At 33.4% G+C, this 19,245-nt stretch overlaps 1 protein-coding gene and 2 pseudogenes across 1 annotated transcript; all 3 read right to left on the bottom strand.

Moving 5' to 3' along the window:
* Nucleotides 1–850: 850 nt before the first annotated feature.
* Nucleotides 851–5,469, bottom strand: LOC145571633 (subtilisin-like protease SBT4.3; annotated as a pseudogene).
* A 3,100-nt stretch (nt 5,470–8,569) lies between these two features.
* On the bottom strand, nt 8,570–12,288 carry LOC145572791 (subtilisin-like protease SBT4.13; annotated as a pseudogene).
* A 1,766-nt stretch (nt 12,289–14,054) lies between these two features.
* Nucleotides 14,055–18,649, bottom strand: LOC145572790 (subtilisin-like protease SBT4.6). Its single transcript, XM_081631755.1, has 9 exons — nt 18,573–18,649; nt 17,051–17,142; nt 16,701–16,953; nt 16,003–16,492; nt 15,546–15,637; nt 15,246–15,461; nt 15,023–15,132; nt 14,727–14,942; nt 14,055–14,617 (listed from the first exon to the last, which is right to left on the bottom strand). The coding sequence occupies exons 1-9, from the start codon at nt 18,647–18,649 to the stop codon at nt 14,055–14,057; spliced, it is 2,109 nt and encodes a 702-aa protein (XP_081487881.1).
* Nucleotides 18,650–19,245: the final 596 nt, after the last annotated feature.

Genomic DNA, 19,245 nt, shown 5'->3' with positions numbered 1-19,245 from the left:
ACCCACATATAATCCAATTATAGTCAGCTCAAAACCAATCGAACAACCCTCAAAACAAACAAAATCATCGAAACTCACACCTTTTTATTCAATTATCCTACATCCCCCACCCCACCCCAGCCCACCATGAAAATCCATCCAAAAACACTATCATTCAATAGACTATTCAAGAAACGCAATAAAAACACACAAATTTCAAAACACCCACCAAAAATAATACTCATTTTTACAAATAATGAAAGCAGAAAAAAGGGGTAAAAAAATCAACTGTAATAAAAGAAATTAGATTACCGTAAATCTTGAGAGTGGCTTCAAGCTCCAAAAGGTTAGGGTGTTGCAAATTCAATAGCCTGTTGATTATATCGTCCAATACAACCGGTTCCATTGATCTTTCTCTCAATTACCCGTTTTGAAATTTTTTACAAAATACCCACCAAATAAAACACTTTGAAAATCAAAATTCTAGGTTTTCCCAGAAAAAGATAGGGATATGGGCTTTATTTTTTATGCAAATTGCTCAAGTTCTAATTGTCTTATTGAAGGTAATTTAGAAAATCATTACATTAATTATAATGTAGGGTTGAATTACTCTCTCTAATTGAATTCATTTTTTGGGTTTTTCTCTCTAGTAGCAGTGGAATTGAAGGGGGAAAGGGAAGAAGAAGGAGAAGAAGAATTGGACTATGGAAGACATTACACATCTGCTGATTGCTTTACTCTTCTTGTTGCTGCTGTTATTTGATCATCATTGTAAGTTAGCCTGTAAGGCTATAACTCGTTATTAATTTATTTTTACTTTTATTTCTATAATAACTCGTTATTAATGCAAAAATTAACTTGAAAAAAAAAAAAAAAAAAAAAAAAAAAAAAAAAAAAGGTTTTCTAAGTAAATTCAACTTGTATTATCATTTGTATGTGTTAAAGAATAAACACAAAGCAACGACGAAGGTAGAACCACTACAAATCCTTATAAATAGAGTATACAACAATAGGGCTCCTAACACTATGTTGTCCATCATACCAAACCAATGATGCTGAAATAGTGGAGTTTGATCTTCTTGATAATCCTTTGCCAACAACAGTCACGTCGAACGACTTCTTTTCATTCAATGATGTAATTGAAAGTGTACTAGGATTCACCGTCACCTTAATTTTCTTAGGCGATTCGACTTTAACGGTGTAGGTGGAGTTAGCAACTCCTACATTTGTGACTGTTCTACTAAATTTGATATTGAATGGTGTACCAACATCAACAATGGCAGACAAGGAAGGATAGTTAACATCATTTGGTAACGAACTTTTGTTACTCTTTTTCGGGCAAGAGAAACTATCACTACCCGTGATCAGTGCAATTTGGCGTTTGTTGTAGCCCAACCTGCAGAAAAATGTAACATATTCATCTTGATTTCTTTCATAAACAAGTCCCGGATTCACAGTCTTTACAGGATCAACATGCCCTGATCCATAGGCAAATTCGGCGTCTTTGTTCTTAATCGGGCTCATAGGACGTGCTGCAAGCATAACAAGTACAAGTACATTATATATATTAGTGAATCTTTTTAATTTCTTATAAAAGTAAAAAATGACTAAGAAGAAAATTGTACATAACTAGCTTGAAAATGTAATTACATGTTGTCATCATAGCAGATTTAATTGCTGAAGGAGACCAATCTGGATGAAGCGATTTTACATAAACAGATGCACCCGCGACATGAGGACAAGACATGGATGTTCCAGATAAAATCGAATAATTAACTGATCTCTTATCTCCATTGTAATCACTTACAGAACCCAATGGTGAATATGCGGCTAGAATTTCGACTCCTGGTGCCGTGATATCAGGCTGCAGCAAATTAGAGGGCGCAAACCTCTTAGAAGAATAGGAGGGAAAAAAAAATGGAATTCAAACTTATGCTTCAATTCAAGTGTACCTTAAGGATATACGATGCAATAACATTAGGTCCTCGAGAAGAGAATTCGACAACAACAGGAGCAGAATTGTCATAAAAGGATTCACTCTTGTGGATATTTGCCTTAGGATGTCTACAGAGAAAGAATAGTTTTGATGTAAGTATCAAAGTATTGTATCTTATACGAAGTAGTAACTTAATTGGAATACGAATGGAAAAGTATATATCAATAACATATATGCATAACATTATATGCACTACACTTGCATAATTATATATGAATGAATGATACAATGAAGGGTCATACTTTGTGGAATTAACATAGGATAATAATGCTTCGAAATCACGGGGTTTTAGCTCAGTTGCAGGTAAAGGCTTAATATCAGAATATTCTGCAAAAAGCCATGACAAAACCCCAAGCGCACCAGCTCTGAAACCTTCATAAAATCCACCTCCTAACCTATCACAAACTACAATCTTTCCTTCTACCAATTTTTTATCTAGACAGCCTTTCTTACAAATCCGGGGTCGAAAAAGATTATATAATCCTTTATTCTAGACATACTATATGTATCGAATAAGAAACAAAGATGTTGAAATGAAGTCAAAGAATCCAATGAATAATTGAAGATTACTTTGTGGATTGATCAGAACACTTGCTTGAATTTCCACCATAAACTAAAGGGAACAAACCTCTTTTCGTCGTAAAAGAGTTGATAGAATAACCCTGCATTTTCAGACAGACATTTAAAAGACATACATACATACATACATATATATATATATATATATATATAGGTGATTAAGTATCAAACATTATATATATCATGATGAAAACATAAAAGATTATCTACTGACTACTATGATGAGAATATATACTTACAACTAGTGTTTTTTCATTTCCAAGGACAACTTTGTCACGTATTCGACGATCAGTATAGCTAGCTGCAACATTGAATAACCAGGGTGCAACACTTGATACAGTGCTACTCTGGTTTCCATCATTTCCAGCAGCTTGGACGGTTAGTATACCTTTCTGCATCGCATAGAAAGAGCCTATCGCGATACTATCTGAATGAAACTCAACTACATCAGATGATCCTATGGAAATTGTAATCAAGTCTACCCCATCAGCAATTGCTTCGTCGAAACCACCAAGAATATCTGAATTCTGACACCTATTGCCTCCACAAACTCTGTATGCAGCGATCTTAGCAGAGGGTACTGCTCCTCTAGCAATTCCTTCTGCCAAACCATAAAAACTGGCATGATCTACGTGTCTTCCGGCTGCTGTCGAGGCAGTGTGGCTTCCATGACCATTTTCATCCCTCGCTGAGTCGAAGGAAACACTACTAGCTCCAATTAATTTACTACAAGATGGAATCGAGGTCATAATGTTTCGATTTACATTATTGAAAAAAAAAATGTGGTGATATATTTTACGTGACTAATCAAGTCAAGTGCACCCTCATAAACAATGCAATATACAACGATGATTCGAGCCAAAAATACTTACTTGTTACAAGTGAAATTTATTCCGCCCTTACAAGCACCTTTCCATTTCTTAGGGGGAGGTCCGAAACCATCATCTCTAAAACTAGGTGACTCGGGCCAAATTCCGGTATCAATGGAACCGAGTATCAAGTCACTCTCAGTAGTCAAGTTTCTCGGAACCACAACATTCTCACTTAATCCCATGAAATTCCAGGACCTCGTTGTTTTAAGTTCGAGTGTTCTGCTAAGAAACACGGACACCACTTTTTTCATACCTACCCAAAAAAAAAAAAAAATCATAATAATACTACCTCCGGTTCTTATTACTCGCAACAAAGGCATGCATACGAAGAACATGTGTAAATTAGATGACATAATCTTTTACCTTTGACGTTTTCACTCTCATTCTCAGTTAGCCTCGCTGCGAAACCATTAAAACTCCTCTTGTAGCTTCTAAGCAAGGATTCTTCTGCCGTACTTTTTTTGGAACGTATAATTCCAAGTAGAAAGAACAACACTATTTTTCATTAGTATATACTTGTATAAGCTAGCAGCCTAGCATAGTGGATAAACTTAAGTATATCCAATCACCTAATCACAACTAAGGCCTTTTTCTATTCAACTTACACAAAAATGATTTTTTTTTTAAATGTATTTATCAATTTTGATCAACCAATTTTGATATAGTTTTATTAATTACTGCGTATAATCAATACTTTGATTTATATAGTATACAAAAATGATTAGGAAGCCATAAAAGTGAATTTCAATAATATAAATTCAATTTAAATCGTTAAAATTCATTTTACAAAAATCAAGTGGAGATCACTCATGACTTTACTTGACCACCCACATTAGTTCGGGGCTAAATCAATTGTTTCCTTAGACCGTGTAGAGTAAGTAATAAACTACCTATAGTACATTAGGTATATATGGTATATATGTAGACCTGGCAATCTTGACCCAGATCCGATGACCTAACCCAAATGACCCAAAAACATCGACCCAAAAACCAAAATCAACCTAACCCCACCCATACTCGGCCCGAAAATAGAATTGACCAATCTTGACTAGCTCGATACCAGACCCCAACTGACCCAACTCAAAATTGACCTAGGCCTTGTTTGGCAATTGGCTGCTGGCTGTTGGTTGTCAGCTGGTTTGATTGGCTGGTTTGACTAACTGTTTGTATTGGCTTTTTTGATGGCTGTTTGATTTTTTATTAGTCTAAAAACGTGTTTGGTAAAATTGGTTGTTGGATGTTATTAGTAACTTAAGTAGCTAAAAGCCAAAAGCTACTCAAAGTAGCTTTTACATTTTGGCTTAAAAGCTAGCTTTTCAGCTAGCTGAAAAAACTATTTACCAAACACAAATTTTGGATGTTTGACCAAATGAAAAAGCCAAAAACCAATCAAAAAGCCAATGAAAAGCCATTTACCAAACAAACCCCTAATACTAGAATTGACCCGACCCAAAATAGACCAGACCTACAATTAACTCGAAGTGTTTGACCCGAACAGATCTCATACCTGAAATATCCTGAAGTAAAATTACCTTAATTATTGAACTAAAAATGTCTTGTGTCTAATATGACTCAAATATTGTCATCTCCAACCGTAGCCAAACTTATAAATTAAATTGATAATTCCTATTATAAATTTATAATAATAAAAAAATATAAAATTATTGATTTAATTATGATCCACAAATGAAACAACCTGAACATGATCCGAACATACCCGACTCGAAATTAACCCAATAATCCGAAACTCAAATTATTGTTCCCTACTAAAAAAGTTTGAGAACTCAAATTATTGTTACCTATTACTTTAACTCTTTAATTTAATGCTCCCTGCTTGTATTAAAACAAATAAACAAAAATTCCGAACTTTGATCGAAATTAATCTTAAACCCAAATTGTGAATAAGTCACGAATTATTTATGATTAGCTTTAAATCAAATGTATGTTACATAGTTATAGTTCTCACCTGCCCTCTAAAACTTGCTGGAGAATACCAATGTGATACTCGGATGTAACAGCATACTACTCAGAAATCGAACCCATGTATAAATATAAACCTACACACAATAAATTAAATCGCAATAAAATCCATTTTCATCATCAACATTTCAACTCAATAACAATGACGATAACAACGACGACGACTATGCAATAACTTGCCTTTCTATCATCATTAGCCTTAATAAGAGTCAATGTTCCCGCAGCAAAAAGGCCAAGTACAAGGGTTCACAACTGCAGTTGAGAATACATGAATTTGGCCATTTTTAATGTGGATTGCTAAATACCGCCAACAAAATTTATCAAACCGCCAACATTTCAAGTAAAGGGACAACATTGCCCTTACTAAAATCTTCCCCATATTCTTTCTCTAACTCCATTCCATGATTTCCATCCACCACTTCTAAAACAACCACATCAACCACCACCAATCACACCACCGGTACCATGTCGACCACTACAACCCACAACCACCGCGTCAACCACCACCATCTACACCAGATTGCCAATAATAATAACAGTTAATAAATATAATTATCTACAGCAATATTAATAAAATTAACTATAATTATTTTGTAATAATAATAACAATTAATTAGAATAAGTTTTGAATAAAAAAAAAAAAGAATAAGTTTTTTTTAAAAAAAAAGTTGCTAGCTGTTAAACGACGCTCAAAACCGGTGGCGGTCAACCAGTTTTGAGCGCCGGTTATCAGCCACCGGAATTTAAAAAAAAAAAATTAAATTCAAAACAAAAAGCTAATTGGCAAACTTACCTCCTTCCCCGCTTTCCAGCCATTTCGCCACCGTCAACCACCCGACACCGACGTTTGTTAGCGCCGCCACCTCTTGAACGCCGTTGACTGGTACGCCGATTGTCTCTGTGGTGGTGGTGGTGGTGGTTGTATTTGGGGATCTTGAGGGGTTGTTGATAAGAGAGAGAAAAGAAAGAGGAGAAAGATGGGTTTGGGTTTAGTATTTTAGTAAGGGCAATAATGACATTTTGCTTGAAAAGTTGGCGGTTTTGATAATTTTTGTTGCCGGTATGTGAAATTATTAAGTTTTGATGCTATGACTGATCCTTTTTTTTATAGATAGAGAAAAAGGGAAAAAATCAACTTTTTTTAATATGATTTTGCAATAAATGTTAACATATCATGGAAATAAAAATCATTTTTGATTAGTCTGTTCCTAGTTGTCATTGGATAAATAAAACGTGTTGAATGGTCTATATATTTTTACTTGTTTTACTTCTAAATTCTTTGCAATTTTTAACAATTTTTTTATAAGTAGGTGACTGATTGAAAAAATTTTAGTCACAATATATGGTCAAAAAAGAGTGTGTAATTTTTTATTTTTTTTTTTTTTTTGAGGGAAAAAAGAGTGTGTAAATAGTTCTAAATCAAAATGAATCGTCTAAAAAGAAATGGACGACGTATAATTAACTTTTTTTTTAAAGATATAATTAACTTTATTTGTTGCTAATTAATTTAAACATGATTTATTGCCTAACTTGTTTAAATTAGATATTTTGTTACCAAATTGACTTAAGTGGCTTCATTAGGATTCTATATGCGAAAGTAGCTAACTGGCCTAGCTAAGTAGTTAGTACTCCCTCCATCTCTTAAGTAAGAGCCTATTTGGGTTTTTTTATGGGAAATAGAAAAATTGGTGGAATGAAATACATAAATGCATTTGGGGTTAGAGAGAGTAGTCGGATAGAGAGGAAAAAAATATGGAGTGGTTGGGAATTATTGAAGAGAGGGAGAGAAAAGTGTTGGAAATTAATGTTAAAAGTCATATTAAAAAAAAAATAAATAAATAAATAAATAAATAAAAAAAAGATGCCAACTCTTCAAAGTACAACTTTAAAATAGAAATAGACTCTTAATTTTGGATCCCTAAAATAGAATATGGACTCTTAATTAAAAGACAGAGAGAGTAATAATAATTACGCTAGGCTCATGCGATGCATGATTTTAACAATAATTTTTTGGCTTATTTGTGTGTAATATGTAGTATAAATAATTTAAGCAAAATCTAATAAATTGATAAGTTAATAAAGAGTGGAACTCAATTTCATGTAATGTGTAAAAAGTATACGGAGTAGGAGGAAAGATAATATTTATAGGAAAACGCAATAGTCCAACTACCCTTTATTTTACTCCATTAAAATTGTGTAATTAGTCAATTTAAATACGTAGTATATGTCATGTTGTCCATGGTATATCAGATGCAACATAGGCTCCACCATAGGATGTCAATTCTTCAAAAAGAGAATAATATTATTAAAAGTACAACCTTAAAATAAAAATAGACTCTTAATTTTGGATCCCTAAACTAGAATATGGACTCTTAATTAAAAGATAGAGAGAGTAATAATAATTTCGTTAGGCACGTGCGATGCATGATTTTAACAATAATTTTTTGGCTTATTTGTGTGTAATATGTAGTATAAATAATTTAAGCAAAATCTAATAAGTTGATAAGTCAATAAAGAGTGGAACTCAATTTCATATAATATGTAGGGAAACTCCCTGTTTTCTCATATTGAGAAACGAAATTTGTTTCTCATGGGGGCATTTTCGTGAATAAATCAACAACTTTTTCATTATTGCGGGCTCCACAATTGAATAAAGTTGAATAAAGTTGTTGGTTTATTTACGAAAATGTCATGTGAGAAACAAGTTTTGTTTCTCACTATGAGACAGTGATGCATCCCCGTATGTGTATAAAGTATAGGGAGTAGGAGGAAAGATAATGTTTATAGGAAAACGCAATAGTCCAATTACCCTTTATTTTACTCCATTAAAATTGTGTAATTAGTCAATTTAAATACGTAGTATATGTCATGTTGTCCATGGTATATCAGATGCAACATAGGCTCTACCATACTCATCGCTTAATGCATACATATCTTATACCATGTTAGGTGATCAACTTAACTAAAAATTTAAGATGATGGTCGAAACCTAAAGTTTGGTTTATATACTCTATCAAGTCATAAATGAATTTAGTAGCATCACTGCACTGCATTGCAAAAAATAATTTCAAGCACAGAAGTTATCTATTTTAATTCGATTTGTATGAACCTTTAATTAATTTGGGTTTAGAATAAACACAAAACAACGACAAATGTAGAGCAACTACAGTGCAAATGAATTAGAGTAAACAACAATAGGACTTCTAACACTATGTTGTCCATCAGACCAAACCAACGATGCTGAAATAATGGAGCCTGGGCCTTTTGATAATCCTTTGCCTACAACAGTCACATCGAACGACTTCTTCTCATTCAATGATGTAAATGAAAGACTACTAGGCTTCACCGTGACCTTAACTTCCCTGGGCGATTCGACTTTTACGGTGTAGGTAGAATCAGCAACTCCAACATTGGTGACTGTTCTACTAAATTTGACATTGAATGGAGTACCAACATCAACCATGGCAGAGAGGGAAGGATAGTTAACATCGTTTGGTAACGAACTTTTGTTACGAGTACTATTTTTTGGGCATGAGAAACTCTTGTTACCCGTGATCAGAGCAATTTGCTCTTTACTAAGAGCCAACTTGCAGAAAAATGTTAAATATTCATCTTCAAGTGTTTCATAAACAAATCCAGGATCTGCAGCCTTTACAGGATCAAGATGCCCTGATCCATAGGCAAATTCGGCGTCTTGGTTTCTAGATGAGCTCATCGGATGTGCTGCGAGCATAAGAAGAACATGTATTGGTGAAACTGATTTATTTTTTTAAAAGTGAAAATGAGTAAGAAGAAAATTGTATGTTACTGAAAATTGTAATTACCTGTAGTCATCAAAGCAGATTTAATTGCCGAAGGAGACCAATCTGGATGAAGCGATTTTATATAAACAAATGCACCCGCGACCAGAAATACTTGCGTGGACCTGGTTCACAATAATATTATTGTGGACCTGGTTCACAATAATATTATTGTGGACCCGAGGTTTATACACACTCAACTGACATTATATTGAACATAGTGACCTTTATTTTTAACATAGTAACCTTATTTTTAACATAGTAATCTTTATTAAAAGTTGCATAATGTTTAATACTATTGTGAACTTGAAGTACAACGTTATGACCCTTATTTTAACATAGTGACCTTTATTATTAATATTGACCTTATAAAATATTTTTTTAAAAAAATTAACCTCTTATAGCCTATATATTACCAAAATGACTTTTATTTTCAACATAGTGACCTTTATTTTATTATAGTGACTTTTTTTTTATTAATAAAACAACCATAGTTTCTCTAATGTTAGTGGTCCACAATAAACTAGTGTGAACCAGGTCCATTTAAGAATTTGTAACCCGCGACATGAGGACAAGACATGGATGTACCAGATAAAATCGAAAAATTAGCTGACATCTCATTTCCACCCGTATCACCCAGGGACAGCAACGAAGCCAAAGGTGAAAATGCAGCTATAATTTCGACTCCTGGAGCTGTGATATCAGGCTGCAACAATATAGTAGACCCAAAACTCTTACAAAAATTAGAGGGGAGAAAAAACAGGGAATAAATGCAGAGTTGTGCTTCAAGCTTACCTTAAGGATATCCGATGCAATAATATTAGGTCCTCGAGAAGAAAAGTAGATGACATAAGGAGCAGAAGTGTCATTAAAGGAGAAACTCTTGAGGATGTTTGCCTTAGGATTTCTACACAGAAAGAATTATTTGACATATTGACATTAATATGGTATCCTTGAGTCACTTGAAATACAAATGTAAAACTATATGTACGACTCAATATACATGAATGAATGGAGCTTAGTGAGTATCATACTTTGTCGAATTCAGGTAGGATAATAATTCTTCAAATTCATCGGGTTCAAACCTAATGGCAGGTAATGGATACAACTGAGCAAATTTAATAGCAACGCGTGACAATACCCCAAGCGCACCGGCTCTTAAACCTTCATCAATTACAGAATCATATGTGTTATCACAAACTACAATCTTTCCTTTTACAAATTACAATAATAATGTACAAAAGTAGGTAACAAATTCAATGAATTGAAGATTACCTTATGGATTCCTTGGAACACTGACTTGAACCTACACCAAAAACTAAAGGGAACAAGCCTTTCTTCGACTTGAAAGGGTTGATAGAATAACCCTGCATTTTAAAACAATCACATGTTGATTCTTAGTAATAGAAAAAAAAAATTACATTTATGATAAAGATTGAATACTTACAACTAGAGTTTTTCCATTTCCAAGGACAACTTTATCACGTATCCGACGATCACTGGATCCAGCTGCAACACTGAATAACCAGGGTGCAACACTTGCTACAGTACGACTCGTGTTTCCGCTGTTACCAGCAGAGTTCACGGTTAGAATACCTTTCTGTGCCGCATGGTAAGCCCCTATTGCGATACTATCTTCATACAATGAAATTGCATTTGGTGATCCTATGGAAATTGTAATCAAGTCCACACCATCTGCAATCGCTTCATCAAAAGCCGTAAGAATATCCGATTCCTGACAGCTCTCGCCGTCACACACTTTGTATACGGCGATCCTAGCAGAGGGTACAGCTCCTCTAGCAGTTCCTTCTGCCAAACCATAAAAACTGGCATGATCTACGTGTCTCCCGGCTGCTGTCGAGGCTGTGTGGCTTCCATGACCGTTTTCATCCCTTGCAGATTCAAAGGTAGTACTAGCTCCAATTACTTTGCTGCAAGATGGAATTCAAAATTGTTTATTAAGTCAATGAATTTTTATTTACGGGAATGTGTACACAAATTATATCAATTACGGAGTACAATAAGTGAATTAGTTTTTTCGTACAAGTTTTTTCATATGATTTTATTTAATTTTCTTAATAACATTCTTACATTTATAAAAAGTGCGAAGTACATGGCTAATCAAGACTAGCAATGATATTAGACATATGCAGCAACACAAGTAATGTCAGAAGACCAACTCAATTAAAAACATAAGTTGATGGTTGCGGCTCATAAATATGTTTTATACTCTATCAAATAATGCAAGCGTATGCAAATAATATATGTTAGTTACACTATAGCTAGACGATTTGTGCAATTTGTGTAAACAAGGATACTTACTTGTTGCACTTGAAATTCTTTCCACCCTTACAAGCACCTTTCCATTTCTTAGGGGGAGGTCCGAAACCATCATCGCTAAAACTCGGTGATTCAGGCCAGACTCCGGTGTCAAAGGCACCGAGTATCACGTTGCTCTCAGTGGTCAAGTTTCTTGGAATCACATCACTTTCAACTAAACCCAAGAAATCCCATGACCTCGTTGTTTGAAGTTGGAGTGTTTTACTAGGAAACACAGACACTACTTCCTTCTTACCTAATAAAAAAAATCAATCAATACAATGCAATCAATTATATATGTATCATAACTTTACAAAAGACTTTGTAATGTTGATGGCAGTATTTCTTACTATTGAGATTTTTACTCTCTTTCTCGGTTAGCCTTGCTGCGAAACCATTGAAACTCCTCTTGTAACTTCTTACCAAGGACTCTTCTGCCGTACTTTCAAATGTAGAGTTCAAAATAAAAAGAAAAAGGCATATCATTATGTAAACTAGTATATTACACTATATATTTATATGGCATAAGAAAAAATCATACTTTTAATGAGAAATGAACGATTAGAAAATTACAAACAAAAGAATCAATTTTTAAAATAAAAATACATACAAATCACAAAAGATGATTAATTTATGTCTATGATAAGCTCTTAAACAAAATATGTTACATTATTATAGCTACTGACCTGCCCTCTAAAACTTGCTGAAGAATATTAATGTGATACTCGGACGTAACAGCGTATTCCTCCGAAATTGAACCCATGTATACAATATAAACCTGTACAATAATATTAAATCGATGAAATCATAATCAACAACAACAACAACAACAACAACAACAACGAAGACAACAATGTTGTAACTTGCCTTTCGATCATCATTAGCATTAAGAGACAAAGTTCCCGCAGCAAAAAGGCCAAGTACAAGGGTGAACAACTGAATTTGAGAATACATGAATTTGACCATTTTTTATTTGTGAATTATTATTAAGTTTTGATGATATGAGATGACTGATCCTCATTTTTATAGATTCAGAAAAGCCGAAAAGGTAAAAATCAAGTAACTTTTTTAATATGATACTAATGGATATAATGCAATTATAGATAGCATTATGAAAATAAATAAATTATTTAAATAGTCAATGGATAGAGTAAACTATATGGTCTAAATAATTATTTGACTTGATTTACTTCCACATTTAGTGATTTATTGTATAAAGTAGCAAATTTGTTTATTATTGGGTGACTTAGGGTGCATTGATGTGCTCGATTCATTGTATTAGACTTGAACTTATCTAAATAAAACCGGATTTATTAGTCCCTAGCACCTTAACGGGCTAGATAATTTGGGAAAGTGAAGGAAAAGTGGGGAATGAGAAGGTAAGAAATCTCATCTACCCCCAAGTTGTCACTAGTGGAGATTGATCAACCTCCAACTTCATGGTTGGAAGATACTCTCTTTTCCACTAAATCAAGCTTAGCTAGGTTATAGAGTATTTGAAAATCTAAAGTTACGTTACATATATACTTCATATTAATTATACTGGTAAATACATGTTTTGTCATGTATTCTCAAATTAATATTCCCTTCGTATTTTTAATAAGTTAGTGTTATACTTCGATCGGCACATAGTTTTAGGCATTCTAATTGACTTAAATAAAATCAGAGGTAATTAAGTCGTAGTTGAAGTATTAAAAAATTATAATAGAAAGATAATTGGGTTAATTGTTTATTACTGAAAAGTAATGAATGTAAGATGACATAAATAATAAAAAATAGTAATAGGTTTAGGTAAGGACCATGAAAGGAGAAAAATATAATATTAAAATATAGTTATTTTGCCAAAAAAAAAAAAAAAAAAAAATCTGATTTGCGATTTGGTTTCATTTTGGATTTTGAAAAACCGAAAGCCAAACTGAAATTTTGGCCCATATTTAATTATAGCCTAATTCTGATTTTCAACCCTATATATATAGGCCAAAAAAATAAACCCAATCTATTGTTCTTCAATCTTACAAGGTTTTGAAAAATTAGGCTCAAAAAAAGTTACAAATCAAAGCCCAATATACTAGGCTCAATAATTGCATCTTGGTTTGATTTTTAAAAAAAATCCAAATTAAAAATAATGTGGTTTGGTTTGACCAAATAGTAATATGATGTGATTCAGTTTTAAAAAATCCCAAATCGTACCACTAGTTTACAATTGAAGCTGGTAATAATTTTTTTTTTATTCTAATAGCAAAAATGCGGATGCAACATGAGCCCCATATCATACTCATGAGTTAATATATTTCATTTTGAAAGAAGGGTGGACAAGATTCAAACCCGTGACCTTTGTGTCATATTAGCTCTTATACTATGTTAGAGGACTAACTCATCAACCAAAAGTTTAATTCGATGGTTAAAGCCTTGATTTTAGGCAAAAATTAATTTTAGGCAAAGAATTGAAGTAATCTTTTTTAATTCGATTTGTATTATCCTTTATGTTTTGAATAAACACAAAACAGCGACAAAATTAGAGCAACCATACTACCATAGTCCTATAGAGTATACAACAATGGGACTTCTAACATTATGTTGTCCATCAGACCAAACCAATGATCCTGATGCTGAAACAATGGAGCTTGAACCTTCTGAAAATCCTCTGCCTACAACAGTCACATCGAACGACTTCTTTTTATTCAATGATGTAAATGAAAGAGAAGTAGGATTCACCGTGACTTTAAATTCCTTGGGCGATTCGACTTTTACGGTGTAGGTGGAATTAGCATCTCCAACATTGGTGACTGTTCTACTAAACTTGACATTGAATGGTTTACCAATATCAACCAAAGCAGAGAGGGAAGGATAGTTAACATCTTTTGGTAACGAACTTTTGTTACGAGTGCTAATTTTTGGGCATGAGAAACTCTTGTTACCCGTGATCAGAGAAATTTGCTCTTTGCTGAGACCCACTTTGCAGAAAAATGTTAAATATTCATCTTCAAGTGTTTCATAAGTAAGTCCGGGATTTGCTGCCTTTACAGGATCAAGATGCCCTGCTCCGTAGGCAAATTCGGCGTCTGGGTTCCTAGACGGGCTCATAGGACGTGCTGCAACCATGAGAAGAACGTATATTAGTGTAACTAATTTATTTCAATTTCTTAAAAGTGAAAATGATTAGGAAGAAAATTGTACGTCGTTACTTGAAAATTTAATTACCTGTAGTCATCAAAGCAGATTTAATCGCCGAAGGAGACCAATCTGGATGATGCGATTTTATATAAACAGATGCACCCGCGACATGAGGACAAGACATGGATGTACCAGATATAATCGTATAATTTGCAGATCTATGGTCTCCAGCAATTCCAGTTAGAGAAGCCAAAGGTGAATATGCAGCTATAATTTCGACTCCTGGCGCTGTGATATCAGGCTGCAACAAAATAGTAGGCGCAAAACTCTTAGAAGAATTCGAGGGGGAAAAAGGGAATGCAAAGTTGTGCTTTAAGTTTACCTAAGGATATCCGATGTAATTCTATTAGGTCCTCGAGAAGAAAATTCGATGACATAAGGAGCCGAAGTGTCATTAAAGGAGAAACTCTTGAGGATGTTTGCCTTGGGATTTCTACGTAGATATAATAATTTGACATGAATATGGTATCCTTGAGTAACTTAAAATACAAATGTAAAACTACATACGGTTCAATATGCATGAATGGAGCTGAGTGAGTATCATACTTTGTCGAATTCAGGTAGGATAATAGTTCTTCGAATTCATCGGGTTCCAACTTAATTGCAGGCAAAGGGAACAATTGAGCATATTCCATAGAAGCTTGTGCCAATATCCCTAGTGCACCGGCTCTGAAACCTTCCATAATTGCAATATCTTCAAAGTTATCACACACTACAATCTTTCCTTTTACATTATTATCTAGACAGTCTGCCGCACAAAGTCTGCATTGAGAAACATTATATGATCCTTAATAAATTACAATAATGTTTAAAGGTAGATAACAAATTTAATGAATTGAAGATTACTTTATATCATCCTTGGAACACTGACTTGAACCTACACCAAAAACTAAAGGAAACAAGCCTTTCTTTGACTTGAAAGGATTGATAGAATAACCCTGCATTTTAAAACAAACACATGTAAGTATCACACGTTCCTATCTTGATATAGATGATACTCCCTCTGTTTTAAAATGATGTTCCTGCTTACGTAAATCGATGCAAGTTTTTATCTATATTTGACTGCAAATATCTTTAATCTCACACTAGCAAAAATTATAAAAGATAGATTAATTATTAATAATCTACTCACTAAGACGAATAAAACTAGATCTCACATGACTATATTTGTTATTATAAATTGAGAGAAATTTAGAAGATTCTCTCTTATTTTTTAAAAGTCAAAGATTCCAAATAAGAACATCATCGTGAAATAGAGCGAGTAGTGAATTTTAAAAATTACTTTTATGACGAGAATACTTACAACTAGAGTTTTTCCATTTCCAAGGACAACTTTATCACGTATCCGACGATCACTGGATCCTGCTGCAACACTGAATAACCAGGGTGCAACACTTGATACAGAACTACTCTCGTTTCCGCTATTACCAGCAGAGTTCACGGTCAGTATCCCTTTCTGTGCCGCGTGGTAAGCACCTATCGCGATACTATCTTCAGAAAATGAAATTGCGGTTTGTGATCCTATGGAAATTGTAATTATGTCTACTCCATCAGCAATCGCTTCATCAAAAGCTGCAAGAATATCCGAGTCCTGACAGCCACCTTCGCCTTCACAAACTTTGTATACGGCGATCCTAGCAGAGGGTACTGCTCCTCTCACAACTCCTTCTGCCAAACCATAAAAACTGGCATGATCTACTTGTCTCCCAGCAGCTGTCGACACTGTGTGGCTTCCATGACCGTCTACATCCCTTGCAGATTCGAAGGTAGTAGTACTAGCTCCAATTACTTTGCTGCAAGATGGAATTGAAAATTGTTTATTAAGGACTTGTTCTAATTTACTGAACTAATTGGAGCTGAACTGAATATTTTATAGGAGAAGGAAATTAGGAATTGAAGTGAACTGATTGGAGCTGAACTGAACTGAACTGAAAATAAGCTAAAGAGAAGTCAATGATGCTTTTTTTTTTCAACAGAGTACACAAATCAAACTATGTATACTTGTTGCAAGTGAAATTTTTTCCGCCCTTACAAGCGCCTTTCCATTTCTTAGGGGGAGGTCCGATACCATCATCGCTAAAACTCGGTAATTCAGGCCAGACTCCGGTGTCAAGGGCACCGAGTATCACATTGCTCTCAGTAGTCAAGTTTCTTGGAACCACATTACTTTCAACTAAACCCATGAAATCCCATGACCTCGTTGTTTGAAGTTGGAGTGTTTTACTAGGAAACACAGATACTACTTCCTTCATACCTAACAAAACAAATTAATCAATCAATTTATCGATCAATATATAGATCAAATATAAATTTAAAAAAGAATTTGTAATTTTGATGATACTATTTCTTACTATTGAGATTTTTACTCTCTTTCTCGGTTAGCCTTGCTGCGAAACCATTGAAACTCTTCTTGTAACTTCTTACCAAGGACTCTTCCGCCGTACTTTGGAAAATATATATAGTTCAAAGTAGAAAGACAAGGCATGTCATTATACATGTAAGCAAAAAATGTTCACAAATTCTTATATGTAGCTAGCCACATGGTGTGACCACTTCACATAATCATATATAAGGCAATTAATTAAGTAATAGGGGTCATAGTGATCAGCAAATGGAGTTATCTTAATGTATACGTAGGTTACTTAAATGAGAAAAAAGGGTTACATTCTTAAATATGTGGAATTATTCTTTCATTTTTTAAAACAAAAGAATAGAGGTTACTCGAATAAACAAATTAAATGAGGTTACCTATTTCTAAATTACTTGATTTTACTCGTATAATGAATTTGGGTAACTTTTATGAAAAAATGAGGTTGCTCGTACATATAAATGAATTACTTTTATAAACTAATGTGGTCACACCATGTGGCTAGCCACATACATAACTAAATGAAAATTATATCATAGTCATTATTCATCCTTAAAATGATTACCATTACACTTTTTTTTTTATTGGATGAGTTTTATTTATTTTTTATGTCAAAAATAATTATAAATATATCTTCTTATTTTAGTTTTTTTTTTATTTGTTTAATTAATTATGAATTATTTTGATTTAAGTAATAGTTAAAACTAAATTTTATGTTTTTCAAAAAAATAATTGTAAATAATTAGAAAATTTTTAAAAAAAATCATAAATTATCTCAAAAAAATAAATTAATTTAAAATATATTAACTAATACTAGAACAAAACAGGCTGACATCATATTTCTCTAACATTGTACACATGTCACTTTCTCATTAAAAAATTTCCGCCTAAATGCTTGAATGACATCATTTTTATTTTCAAATTTTTTTTAAAGCTAAACTACTCTATTTTATTGCTTTGAAAATTGTTTTATGAATTTTGACTAAAAAATAGAAAAGATGCTTCTAGAGACTACTATACAAATTGTTAATTGTTGGAAGCTAATAATATCTAATTCTAATCTTTATATATAATGTAATGAAACAGACCATAAATTACAAGAAAGATTAATTCTAACCATGTATCGCACAGAAATAACCTAGTTTGATAAGTGATTTATGATTAATTTTAAAATTAAAAAATATCAAATCAACAAATTAAATAAAAATTTGTATAATGATAGTCATTTTAAAGATGATTACTGTAGAATCACCCAAATTTTTATAAGAACTTAATCAATAGTTTATGAGAAAATATCAATTAAATAAACAAAATCATAAAGTCAATTCGATTAGTTCTAAAAAAAATACAGTACGTTACATAATTATAGCTGAGAGTGGGAAATAGCTCGGTGGTTAGAGCTTTCTTTTCGCTTCCAGATGATTCTGGGATCGATTCTCACTCCGTTCTTGTGGTTTTTTTTTTTTTTTTAAAAAAAAAAAAAAAAAAAAAAAGTAGCTACTGACCTGCCTTCTAAAACTTGCTGGAGAATATCAATGTGATACTCGGACGTAACAACGTGTTCTTCAAAAATCAAACCCATGTATACTATATATACCTGCACAATAATATTAAACCCGATGAAATCATAATCATCATCAACAGTCAACACAACAACAACAACAAAGACAACAATGTCGTAACTTGCCTTTCGATCATCATTAGCATTAAGAGACAATGTTCCCGCAGCAAAAAGGCCAAGTACAAGGGTGAACAATTGAATTTCAGAATACATTAATTTGACCATTTTTTATTTAATTTGTGAATTATTAAGTGTTTGGGTCCAATTTAGTCCAATTGGGCCTAGTCATTAAATGATCCAATTAAAAGCCCAAGGTCAAGGTTCAACTCTCCATATGTGCTAAAGTCAAGATCAGTCCACAAAGCAAGTCAATTGGGCCAAGGCCCACTTCTCCCATATATGCAAAGGTATAAAAGCCATCAATATCGCATTTGTATGATGATTCACAAAAAAGCCTCAAGCAATTAATTCTCTTGCATAGCTTTCTCTCTCTACACATTGTACTGACTTTAGCATCGGAGGGGCCTTCCTCGGCAACACCCCCGAGGCTAGTTTACGTGTGTTTGCTGTGCAGGAAACCCTCGGCCCAACATCACTTGGACCAAGCCCAGTCTTCA

This window comes from Chenopodium album, chromosome 12, assembly GCF_948465745.1.
Source record: "Chenopodium album chromosome 12, dcCheAlbu1.1, whole genome shotgun sequence".
Lineage (NCBI taxonomy): Eukaryota > Viridiplantae > Streptophyta > Magnoliopsida > Caryophyllales > Amaranthaceae > Chenopodium > Chenopodium album.
This window is presented reverse-complemented; position numbering and strand designations above follow the sequence as displayed.

What these genes read in the sequence shown, in the direction of transcription:
- LOC145572790 (XM_081631755.1), bottom strand. Translation starts at nt 18,649, where the DNA reads ATGGGTTTGATTTTTGAAGAACACGTTGTTACGTCCGAGTATCACATT. An exon ending in AATTACATCGGATATCCTTA is followed by an intron (nt 14,943 to 15,022) that starts GGTAAACTTAAA and finishes CTATTTTGTTGC; the next exon opens with AGCCTGATATCACAGCGCCA. An exon ending in ATCTGCTTTGATGACTACAG is followed by an intron (nt 14,618 to 14,726) that starts GTAATTAAATTT and finishes TCATGGTTGCAG; the next exon opens with CACGTCCTATGAGCCCGTCT.